This window comes from Rhipicephalus sanguineus, chromosome 7 (assembly GCF_013339695.2).
Source record: "Rhipicephalus sanguineus isolate Rsan-2018 chromosome 7, BIME_Rsan_1.4, whole genome shotgun sequence".
Lineage (NCBI taxonomy): Eukaryota > Metazoa > Arthropoda > Arachnida > Ixodida > Ixodidae > Rhipicephalus > Rhipicephalus sanguineus.
Window position 1 is genome coordinate 116,227,123 of NC_051182.1, and position 12,824 is coordinate 116,239,946.

The window sequence follows — 12,824 nt, forward strand, 5'->3', positions numbered from 1 at the left end:
ACAAAATATCAATGGATAATACAGCCTAGAACTATTTAAAATAAATTTCAAAGTATGTGTCGTGGCACTACAAGTGAAACGTGCTTCTGGTTTCCTTGTAAACAACCAACCGCCACCTGTGTCACGAGTTTGTGTTGGCTGCCGTTATCCTTGTGAGCGCTGTCTCCTAGCAGACCTTTTCAATGGAAAGAGGGGTCAGGCTTGCACGGGAGTACAAAGGCTGGTGTCCTTGCCTCGGCAGTGCATTTTTAGGGGGTCACGTATTTTTCGTTGAAGCCTTCGTTGAAAAGAGCTGTCAAGGCGGTGCTCACGTGCACGCGGTTTTTTGTCCTCACGTAGCCAACTTATGTTTACACGAAAACCACTCTAGGTCCCATCTCGCTCCGCACTCTCTGAAACTGAAACTGCGACTGGGCGGTATAAAACCCTTCCCAATAATTAACCCTGGTGCGCTCGAGCAAACGAGCTTTCCAGCCGTGATAAGTGGATTATTATCTGCTTATTGCAACAGAAAAAAGAAGGTGCAAAATTTTTGTGTTGGGGGTGCTCCTTTAAGAACTGTTTTAGGCAGCTAACAAGAAATATACGGTTATCAGCTTTACAGGCTTACCAAGATGGCTTTAGTGGTAAATAATGCTCACTCATAACAAATTTAAAGAAAATGAGATTTTATTGCAGTTGGCTCCTAGTTGCACAGTGAAAGCAAGCTAGACAATTTGGTTGGATCGTTAGAAGACTGCTGCCTTGAGATTTTACAATGTTGTGGAGAATTTGAACATAAAAGGTTCACAGTAAAGAGTTTCTTACATTCACTAGCAAGCATTTCATAAGATAATGAAAGTAAATGGTAGCATGACCTAGGTTTGGCCCATGGTAATTAGTTAGTTTTATAAATGGGTACCAAGAATATAGCGAGCCACTCGAGAACATGCACTAAACCAAAGGAACTTAGGCTCATGCTCACCAAAGTGGAAAACGTTAACAGCATTGGTTGTCAAGTATTTGAGTATATGTATATAAAATACAGTTGAAACTCGACTTATTGAAGTGACGAAGGGGCTCGAATTATTTAATTGAATCAGGAAGTTTGTAAAATTGAGGGAGGGGAATCTGAAATTGCAGCGTAGTGTCACCCAAAACCTACTGTGGCATTTTATTTGCCACTAATACACGTTTGCACATGTGAAAAGTCCGCGAGGGCAGTCCGAGCAGAAATTCGTCCGATGTGAGGACGATACAGCGAGGAAGACGGCCACATGCAGCTACGAAAAGCTGCCGATATTCAAAGACAGGGAGAACGAATGCATTTAATGTGCGAGCAGGCAGAGCAAGAAAGTTTTATAGAGACTATTGGTGCCATCTGCTCCATAAATTATTAAATAACAAAAGTAACCATTGTGTTCGTGTGGGAGTATTTCTAGAGACGGCAAACGCTATCTGCCTCGCGCACTTTGATACGTAAAAGCGCTGCTGGCTGCAGCGTGCAGCCTTGTCAAAATAAAACTAGTCTGACTACCATGTTACTGATTTGGTTAATGGTCTAAAGGGGTACTCTTACAGTAATTTTCAGTTGTCGTTTTCTTTGTGCCAAATGAAAAGCCAAGCCCTCAAGAGCCTAGAAGCCCATCCTGAAGAAATAATTATAGTATGTTTTTAGAAGCTAGTTTTGGTTCCTACTGTACCCATGCGTCAAAACACGGTGTGAGCTTCTCCTTATGCTCTAGCACAAGATATGATATTTGCATGACCACTTCACCTCATGTGCTAGCACAAGATATCGTGATATTTTCATAACCACTTCACACCGTGGCTTCGTTAGTGGGGCACGAGTGACAATTTCGGGTGTTTCAGTGACACACAAGTGGCCATTTCGGAAATTTTGGTACCCGACATCACAACTAGCCAGACTGCTGCACGTAGTCACCAAAATTAGTACTGTAGCCTGACGCCACGCTAATGTCGATTCACCATGGGAAACTTGGAAGAATACCTGAAATTGACTGTTTATCCAAACAGTTGTGTCTTCTGAGGGAATATACGATGCTTTCATCATTTTTCCATATTTTTGTTCAATATCTCCCCTTTAAGCCCCAAACTTAATATTGCTGAAGTTTTGCGGAGAAAAGTGGCATTTTACCAGTGGTTTAGTATAATGCCATGTCTGTGGGCATTATACTAAATGTGAAAGAGGCGGTGGCCTAGCTTAATAATGCAACATGTATTACACATTGAAGTCTTTACACAAGAAGATCAATCATAAATAATATCTGGGGTCAGGCCCGTAGCCAGGAAATTTTTTCGAGGGAGGCCCACTTGCTGAAAGCCTTGACTATTTGAGAAAAACGGCTACCTTCATGATTTATTTTTGAGAAAACACCATGTGTCATCAAAATTTCGGGAGGAGCCCCCCCCCCCCCGGCTACGAGCCTGTCTGGGGTCTTACGTTCCAGAACCACAATATGATTATGAGAGACTCTGTAGTGGAGGGCTCCGGAAATTTCGACCACCTGGGTTTCTTTAACGCGCACTGACATCGCTCAGTACACGGGCCTCTACCATTTCGCCTCCACCGAAAAGCGATTGCCGTGGCCGAGATCAAACCAGCGACCTTCGGGAAGATCGATCGTTTAAATGCACACTGAAAATAATTTCTATTGCGTAAAGGCCATATAATGCTTTAATAAAGACACGTACAACCTGCTCTGACAAACTTGTTTTATAGAAGACTTGTATGAAGCCTTCAATGATTGTTTTTAGCAATAAGCAAGGGGCTTCTGCACTAATTCTGTTCATCTGAATGTGTCTCTAGTGTTTTTGTTCTTTTACTGTTATGTTGTCCTTAGTTTGCTAGCATCTGTAATGCTCATTTATAGAGTTTTTGTAAGATTTGTTTTTCTTCTAAGGCACATTATCTTGGGATTTTTTATGCACAAGAATATAAAGTTTCACATTATTCAGTTCTCACTGGGGTTATTTCACTGCGTGCACAGGTACCCGTCCAGGCAGCTCTATCAGGTAGCTGCTGAGAGATTGGTCACCGCTCATCCACACCTTGCAGTTAGGGTCGGTTGCAGCCTGGTAAGAGCATCGGACATTGCACATTTTTTTTTTTTCAATCTTTGCAAGGCCACAAAACCTTACCACACTGTGTAGCTGCAGTTAATAGTTGCCATTTTACATTGTGGCTGTAAATTTTTCTGGTCATGTAAGAGCTGAGCATGATGTTGATCTCTGGTTCTTCTAATGAAGCATGTCTATCCCTAGCTGCTATTTTGGTGCAGATCAGTTGTTATAAGGGGGCAATCAAAGTTCGCATTAAAGGGACTGTCTACGGTCCTTCATCACTTTTCTGTTTTTTACCGCAATAGAAAGCGTACCATCTGAAGTGTCCGAACCTTGCAGCGGTTTCTCTGGAAAGTGAGTAGAAATTTTTAAAACAATTTTTCGATCTGCGTTCGGTCTTCTTTCATTGGCGTGAAACATGCCCACAACACTGGTTGGTGGACGCGATGACGATTGTAGTGCCGGTAAAAATTAAAACCGAAAGCACATGTGATTTCTGTAGGATTACTTTATTTTCGCTGAACACTATTGTAATGAATGGTAAGAGTCGTTTTCAGTGTGCTAGTGGTAAATGAAGCCTTATTATACGATTACAGAACACTTGTTTTGCTGTAATCGCAGTCTATGCGTTTATTTTAGCACAGCTGCCGCAATCCAAGCTAAGTCGATCAATAAATGCGCGCCTTCACAGCGCAGCACATGTGAGACATCCTAACAACAATACAGCAGCACAGTACGATCAGCGCAGAGAGCCGCATGGCCTACCGCATGAGTTGAAGCAGACGAAATCGAAGATGGCGCCGCAAGCAGCGCCACCAGGCGCCTTTTTGGATGCGTGAGAAAGAAAAAGCAAAAAATTACTTGCTGACGCAACCGAAGGGTGCCTCAAGTGCGTAAAATACAATTTCAAGTTATACATGTTTGTTTTTAAGCAAAATGAGTCTACCTGCGTGGATTTCTTGTCATACCAGTAGATTGAACCACATCGCCGTTGGGTGACGCTAGCGGTCATTCTTTCACGATTTTCAACATCAAATTAAAAATATAATTCCTCTTTTATGGGGCAAAAGCATCCTCGTGGCTGCCGATGCAACGAAGGATATTCTCATTTTCACCACAATCAGAAAATTTTTTCCGAGCGGTAGACAGTCCCTTTAAGAATGAAAAAAAAAAGGCGTGCCTGCTGGGGCAGTTTTGTGGTGAACGTGTACCATTGTTCTGAACGAGAATGCAGAACTTGTGTCTCGTCTGTGGTGGGTACATTTCATTAGGGGTTAAAATGCAAAAGCCATGTGCTCAGATTCAACCTTGATAAAGACCAGCAGATAATGAAGCCAAAGAAGGTATAGGGGGTGTTAACTGTACTGCTTTAAGTGCATTGTGGTAATCGCAATATAGTAGATGCGAAGAAAGTAAAGTGGACAAAAGGCAACTTGCCGCTGGCAGGGACCGAACCTGTAGCCTTCGTGCAATGCGCCCCGATGCTCTACCAATGTAGACAGACGTTAAAAAACACCAGGGGGTCCGAATTAATCTGGACTCGCCATCATTTGGGTGTGCCACATAATAATATTGTGGTTTGGACGCATCAAACTGCAACATTTAGTTTAATTTTCATAAATTTTAGGTGGGAATATGCCCTGCATTATGCCAGCCAGCTTTGCTATTTTTGCAACATCTGTCTGCCAGTCTACAAGCAATGAGGCATCCACTCGTGCATAAAGTTTTGCTACATCAATAAGTGACAGTTGACCACTTAATTCTTTGTCTCAGCTTTTCAAGTACAATGATATAGCCTTCACCATTTCAGGAGTGTCATAAGCTGGAGCGCCACCACATATTTACCAGTTTGCCACAGACATTCTTGAAACAAGGACCCTTCAAATTGCAGATCAAATTGCTGTTTATGATTTAACCTGTTTTTTTTATAGGTGCTGCCATTTTTTTTGTTTTGATGCTTTAGGTGGGATCTACGGTAACATGTAGAGCAAAATTTGTATTTATGTTGATACAGAAGTGACGTGCGCTCTCATTTTGGTGAAAATTGCGTGTGGACATTCCAAATTTATGATACGTTTGCCATGAAAATTTCAGAATGCTCGTCATAGCGGTACATTAGGAGGGTGTCAACTTGAGCTTGTTGGCATGGCTTCATCTTCGGAAACAGCGCGAGCACACGGGACACGAGCACGCGCGAGTCCTGTCTGTCTTTCTTGTCCCGTGTGCTCGCGCTGTTTCCGAAGAAGATAGCGGTACAGTCATGCTCAGTGCAGGAAAATGAAGGACGATAGATGGGCTAGCTAGTTGATATGTGATGAACCCAATGTAGCTCTTAAAGCAATGCTTAACAAAAATAGGTAAAAAATGACAAAATACCACTTGAAAGGTGCTAGTGTTCAGATAAACAGTTTATTTCACATATTTTAAACAGTTGGGTGTAGTTTTGGTGGATTAACAGTGCGTGACAGCTGCACGTCAGAGTGAGAGGGGCACATCGACGGCTGTGAGATTAAATGCCTCCCTGGCGAATGAGAGGTGCATGTTTTCCTGTTCTGGTTCTGCTACCTCCCTTTTTCCGCCTCTCATCTGCATCGCACTCAACGGCTTTCACAAAGGCACTGAGGTGTGCCACACCCGTTCGGGCCTTTACCCCAACCAAGAGCGTTGTTCGCTGTCGGTGCCGATCATACGGGCTCTAGGAACCATAGTGAAAGCAGAGCCAGTTGAGAGATGCAGGCAACGGCTGGCAAAGTTGGCACTCCCATTGCCAGGGGCGTTAATCACCTCCTCTAGTTCACAGCATGGCCGCTGCACGGAGCAGTTTGTGAAAAACTCATTCAATTCATTCTTTTCCATTAGTTTCTGCCTGAAATGAAGGTTGTGGCTACAGAATGTGGCACCCAATCTTTCAGTATGGCTGAGAATCTAGGGGGCAAAAATTTTGTTCAGTGTTTCTTTCAGCAACATAAAACTGTGCATACTGGGCCCTACATGGTGTCTGGTTCATTAGTTCTGTTCAAGTTTGGTGCTATAATGGTGCCGTGAGCTATATCATTTGTGTAGTTAGTTCCGTGTGTACACCTGCAACACTGATGAATTTTTCAATGATTGTTATTAATGTATGTGTTTAAAACTTTACAGGAATCATGGGTGATGGCCCTGAGGAACAAGTTCCAACAACACAAGAAAAAAAGCTACAAAACTGCTCGGAGGAAATGCTAATTCGAAAGAAACGCTGTCTGCCAAAGCAAATGCAGGCACCATCTGAAGAAGTGGCAAACAACAAATTGTGCCGTCTTTTTGTGAGTTGCTTTGAAAAATATTTCTTACATCTTCTGATGGTATCTTGGTGTAGCAGCTGCAGTACCACTGGTGCTGCGCTATTATTTAGTGCGTTGTGGCAGCAGATTTCTTAAATAACTAAAGTGACAAATGCAGGAAAAATAAATTAGTTACATTGTGCAATAAAAGCTCATCAATTTGGATATCATCAGACCAAAAAAAATGACCGAATTAACAGAGTGCCATGTTATTGAAAGTATCAAGAAAACAATAAACAAATGCCTGTTACGTTAATACACTTTCATTTTCTGATAAATAAGTACATCCTGTATTTCTGTGCATAAGAGCAGTGTAAAAGCCGCATTAGTCATCCTGTGACTGCATTCACATTGTGACCATGGCACAAGACTCCAGTGTTTAATTAGCCTGAAGTGTGCTCTACACCCCTCCCTTATAACGTACCGCCGCCACCACCAACACCACCACGTATCTGACGGTACTTTTTTCTCTGATAAAATGTTTGGCAACTGATTGTTTGTTCATCGCGACATAGCAATAAAGTTTTATGTCAGCATGAGGACTGCGGCTGAAAGCTCTTGGCATTCAACAGCTTCTGCGTTGTTTGAGTTTTGTGGCTTTGCGCGCGCAATAAAGTCCAAAGCTGCTGAGTGCCGAATTTGCATGCGGAGAATACACTAAAGAATGTTACGTATCATATTCGCAGTGTCACATCGTAGCGTGCGATGTTGTGAATATCACACGTAGCATTCGTGAGGGTATTGCTCCAGGGTCGAGCAATGCGAAATGTGAGTCGCACCGTGGCGTGCACTTCGTTTCAATAAAACCGAGGTCCTTGCTCTAACATGAGTGCTGACTTTACCTCAGGCCCATTAAACGTCAATGTAGTCAGCCTGCCCAGTAAGAGCACGATTTGCACACAACTACTTCATTTACAAAAACGTGGCAGTCCACCTCGTAATGCTTCACACAAAGCCAAAAAAATGCAGCATAGACAGCTGCTTGCTGTCTGCTTCGCATGAAACAGATTCCCGTGATGCGTGGGACCTGCTGAATTTTTGGATGAGTGATTGTCTGCATTCTTGTAGTTGCACTGCACCATTTCATTTTATATTTCTTGCATTTCAGGACTGCAGCCATCTTACTACATATGGAGAAACCGTTGAGTCCTTGCAAATTCATAACGAAAGGCTCCAGAATAATGCAGCCTGCCACGATAAAGCAACAGGAAGGCCAAGGTTGCGGGCAACAGCACTGGACAGGCATAAAGAGCTTCGCAGCCTCACCCTGTCGGATGCTCTTTTACTGTTTCCATTTCTTGGAACTGAGGCATTGGTAAGTTCGAGCAAGACCCTTTGCTTTCTTTTTTGTTTGTCTGTTTTAGTGGCTCCTGTGTATCTCAGGCAGTAATTGCAGTGTCATTTTTATCACAGGATAACATGGGTTTATGCTGCAGTGATGAAATCTGATATGAAAACTGAATGGTACTTCGGGATGAGTACTGGGTCAAACCTTCTCAACAGTGATAAAGGATGTACTAGACCAGAGCACAACAATCGACTGATACTGCAATGCATTAGTAAAAAACAGAATCATGGTTTAGGAAATAGAGTACCTAGCGTTCATCCAATCACCAAGACATGTGCTTCAGTCAGTGCAGCAATGTGGATAAGTCCAAATATTCATACAACTTCATTTGCCTTGTAAATGTGGGATATCTTGAACTCCTTAAAATACTGGCTGATATATTTATTGGCTGTTCATGCAAGGCGAAAACAATGATGCCAAAGAAGGGATTAGGAAACTGTCATTTGAAATAAGCTAAAGTGCAGTCAAACTGGATGAAAAGGCAGCTTTCTGCAAGTAGCAGCCAAATGCACATTGTTCAAATGCGTGTTGTGCTTTACTGAAATATCCACCATGTTCAGGTTCTCCAGTTTACTTTATTGCTATCCTCCTGTCAATAATACCAAGGATGAATCCTCATTTGGCATTAATACTGCCAACTTTGAGGATTGAATATATAATAAGCAAGGAGGAGACCAGGAGCTTGAATGTTTATTTGCAACTGTAAAAATGCAGTCAGTGAATCCAAGCGAAGCATGGTTACACGATTATGTATGATTGATAGTTAAATACAACAATTAATAGTGAAATGAAAGTATATAAAAAATGCTGATGCATGCGCGACCTGAGCCCAGTTCCTATTATTCACCTGCTTGGCGTGTACTACATGTTTGTGTGGTGGATGCAGCTTCCACTTGCAGCATGTTTTCTTTCTGTGCGCTATTTTAAATGCAACACATTTCTTCACGAACCACAGGCACTTTGACTGTTTCATCTGCCTACTTATCTACCTACCCCCCTATGTCGTGGTACTCTTGTGATCATGTCTCCTTGGTAGACACTAAAATTGGCATTGGAAGACATGAGTGTATGAAAAGTACGATTCATCGGTAATGACAAGAATAATGTGAGCTCATGGTTCTATGTAACATTGTCACTCATGCTACAACGTAGATGTCACTTTCATTGCAATGAAGTGCACACTGCGTTGTGATGACTGGCATATTTGAGCAATGCTTGACCGTACCTTGCCGAGTCGCAGCAGTACATATGTAATGGTTACGACGCTGTTATAAAAGTGGATCGCAGGCACTGCAACCATAATTAGCATTGCCCTGACATGATGCTTCTGCAGCGTCTTTTTCCAAAAGAGCTTGGAGCACTGGTGTCTCTGGTAGAATACTTAAATGCTGTGCAGAATGCCTGGGTTTGATTCTGGCTCAAGCCTTGAATGCCGGCACATGGTTTTCTTTTTAGCACTATCATGTTAACATTTCCAAAGTCTATTCTCACTGTCGCTAGTAAAGACAGTGTATCACCTGTGATACCACAGGCTGTGGTATGCAGGCATGTGCCACATGTTGCTGGTGGCAAGAGTTTAATGAGGTACAGTAAAAGCTCGTTAATTCAAACTTGGTTCATTCGAACTTACTGCTAATTTGAACTGACGCCCTGGTCCCAGCACAGCCCTATGTATTTCTATCGGGGAAAACTCCCGACAATTCGAACGCGTTGGTATCTACAACGGTGAATTCAAACTGGGAGCCCTGTGGCTTTCGTTCCTCCTCACAGAAATCGGCCCAGAATGATCACCCAAATTACTCATTACCTTCATCTGTAAAACAAGTGTAGTGATTGATTTCCATGTATGATTTTATGGTTGCAAATGTCGTCTGTCTGCTGCTACTGCTGTATGGGTGGCATGGCCCAGTCAGGCAGTGTTTGCCTTTAGCTGTGTCCCCTTGGACAATTTCAATATTGTTCTATAAGTAAACTAAGAAAGACCCTAAATTTTGATTGTGTTAACTGTGCCATGTAAATGAACGTGTTTTGGAGCACAAATAGCTTCGTATATTTTGGCATTAAGGCTCACTGCTCACGTGAATGCAAGTCCCTGCTTGTTTCTGGCATATCACTGACTGATCAATAAATTCTGTTGGTTGTTTGAGCATGAACTTAACTTACGAAATTACCTGCCACAAATGTGTAATATCGCCTAATTTGCGGGAACGAGTCCAGAGGTGGCTTCTCTGGGTTCTCTCCACACGGTGTGGCACGATATCTGTTCAATCTAGTGCCCGCACGCTAATTCGAACTCCGCTTAGTTGGAACAGTTTTATAGTCCCCTTTGAGTTTGAATTAACGTGCTTTTACTGTAGTTGACGAGTCATCACATTATTCAGGACATCAGCTGTGACATCAGAACATTTAACTGGCCAAGTTAGTGCACTTCCATCTTGAACGAATAAACAGTGCGAAAGAACAAGGACGAATGAAAGAAATGACAGACAACGGTGCTAACTCACAACTAAAAGCATTATTCTGAAATGAACGGAATAAATGAGCAACTGGAGAAGGATTATAAACAATCATCATGCATGCACAAGGTAACAAAAGTAACAAAAAATATCCAAGTGGCTGATTATGCATGAACATGAGGCAAACTATTCCTGAGATATGACACATCTGCCTGTGATAAGGCTACCGAAGGTTGGCTGATGCACTTGTGACCTTCCAGTGACATGTAAGAGGCTTTCATGATTTCTCGCATGTGCTGATCCCTGTGCCGATGCAAAATTTCTGTCCTATCTAAACATGGATTACAAGCACTTTTGCGACAATGAAGAGCCAAATGAGAACCTGTGCCATTTTTAGCTTCTTTTGTTTGTCCTTGTTCTTTGGTGCTGTTCATTCGTTCAAGACATCAGTTGTGAATCGTGTCTGTCATATACTCACGGTTTCATATGCTAATTTCGGTATGTGCCACGGTAAGGAGATGACCACGAGAGCGCCCTGGCATATGTGGCTTAATAGATAGATAAAGAAAGAAGCAGTTAAAGTGCATTTGGTTTGCTGAGAAATGCTTTGCATTTAATAGATGTTTGCCTGCTTCCTTGGCCCTCACTGGCACAGGATGACATTCCCAGAGTTAATTGAACATATATCCCAAGGAAACTAAAGGATGGCTGCTGCAGTAGATTGTGTGTGTTTCTCACCTGTAGCAAGTCCTTTTTTTTGCACATTCATTTTCCTTTCTCTTGCTGCACTGTTTTTGTTCTTATGGTTGTAACAAATAGACCTCAACCCTTGTTCTGTCTGGCATATCAGCTTCAATAAGTGTCATTAGCTGTGCAATTACTTGGAAATGGAGGAAATATTTTGGGAACGATCTTTCCTATCTTTTTTTGCCAGCTACTTTCAGAGTTTGAACTCTTTTTCCAAAGAAGTGTGGTCCATGAAATGAAGAGTGGTTTCAAGATGCTCAGTTACGTTATTCTCAACTTTGGGGAAGCAGATGAAGTGGCAGAAAACTAGAAAGGATCACCCCTCATGCCTCGCTGACCTTATCAGAACAGGCAGTTCTTCTGCATAGTTCTAAGGAATATTTTTTTTTGTTTGGTTCAGCATTATCGACACTAAAAGTTACATTACGCTTAACAGCATTCTTTTTTTTTCTTCAATCATAGGAACAAGCCCTGCTCACACCTTGCCTTGTGGAGAAAGAAGGACTTACTCTACACATTGACGGGGAGCCCGTTTTGAGTGTGCCATCACTTCTTGCAGGAATGGCGTGCCTGTTTCCATCGTTTTGGGTATTCCATGTGGAATATCCAAAAAAAGGCACACAAAATGCTCACATTCCTTGAGCACGCGTTCCTACACCTTTCACATATGAAGCCGAATGTCTAAGCTCTGGAACTTATAAATTTTTTTTAATGAGTAACATTAATTTAGTTTCACAATTTTCTTCAAGTACGTTGTGCAAGCTGGCATTTTGGACTTCTGTGCCTTGAGAAGAGGGGAAAAAAAAAATATGACAGACAAATGTTAATATTGCATTTTTTTGTGCAAGGTTTTTTTTTCTTAAACTTTGGCCATGTGTCGCATGTGGAATACGGCGTGCACTTGTACAACCAATGTGTATATTTTTTTATTGCAAACAAGTTCTGCGGTATCCCGCAAGGTGGAGGAAAGATTAAGAAAGGGAAAATAGACAACCACCTGTTTGTAACATGAAGCCACAAGAAAATTCATGCAGCTTTCTTGGGGAAAAAAAAGCTTCTTCGTTGCCGAAAAATTTGTCCTAGTTCGAGGTCCCGGACCAGGATGAATTTTTCGGCAACGAGGAAGCTTTTCTTTCGGATAAATCCGTATGGATTGCCTTGTGGCTTCGTGCTACAAACGGGTGGTTATCTGTTTTCTCTTTCTTAACTTTTCCTCCACCTTGCGGGATTCCACAGAACTCATAGCTTTTTAGTTGCCGAAAAATTTTTCCTGGTCCGGGGTCTGGGACCCCAGAAAAGAACGAATTTTTCGGCAACTAAAAAGCTTTTCTTTCTGAGAAATCCATATGGATTTCCTTGTCGCTTCAGGCTACAAATGGGTGGTTGTCTTTTTTCTTTCTTAAATTTTTTTTTATTATTAAACCATGCCTGGCAGCATTTATAAAAATAATTTTCATTTTGTGATGTCAACAATGTGCCCATGGCCTCGCAGGTTGGCTACTTGCTCTAAAATGTTTTATCCGCCATTGCAATTTTTAGATGGGCCACACAGGTCTTGAGTATTCAGTGAGAAAGCCTAGTCACTTTTGAATGTTGTGACATCATGAGTGATAAAATGGTGACTACAGGTATCTTATTTGCATTTGTATTGTTTGTGTATGGTATATGTGGTAGCCATATATTATAGGTTATATTTAAGGTATACATGTTTACAAGTTTGTCAGTCTTTTTGTCATGAAACAACTGTGATCAGTTGACCTGTCTCAATATATTTTTAAGGTATCCACGATTTATTTCATTGTGCTAAGTCATGGTGAACAAAATAATTGCAGCCGTGAAAATTGCTGTTAAATTTAGTTGACAGCACAGATCTCTAGTCATGTGTGAAAA

At 41.9% G+C, this 12,824-nt stretch overlaps 1 protein-coding gene across 1 annotated transcript; it reads left to right on the forward strand.

Annotated features, from left to right (window-relative positions):
- The first annotated feature begins 6,209 nt into the window (after nucleotides 1-6,209).
- LOC119398957 (uncharacterized) lies at nucleotides 6,210-12,444 on the forward strand. Its single transcript, XM_037665773.2, has 4 exons — nucleotides 6,210-6,365; nucleotides 7,492-7,698; nucleotides 11,397-11,522; nucleotides 12,427-12,444. Exons 1-4 carry the CDS (start codon nucleotides 6,210-6,212, stop codon nucleotides 12,442-12,444), a joined length of 507 nt encoding a protein of 168 aa, XP_037521701.2.
- Nucleotides 12,445-12,824: the final 380 nt, after the last annotated feature.

Excerpts from the sequence above, each read along its gene's own strand:
- LOC119398957 (XM_037665773.2), top strand. The coding sequence starts at position 6,210 with ATGGGTGATGGCCCTGAGGAACAAGTTCCAACAACACAAGAAAAAAAG. Across the intron at positions 6,366-7,491 it reads ACAAATTGTGCCGTCTTTTT|GACTGCAGCCATCTTACTAC; the intron begins GTGAGTTGCTTT and ends CTTGCATTTCAG. Across the intron at positions 7,699-11,396 it reads TTCTTGGAACTGAGGCATTG|GAACAAGCCCTGCTCACACC; the intron begins GTAAGTTCGAGC and ends CTTCAATCATAG.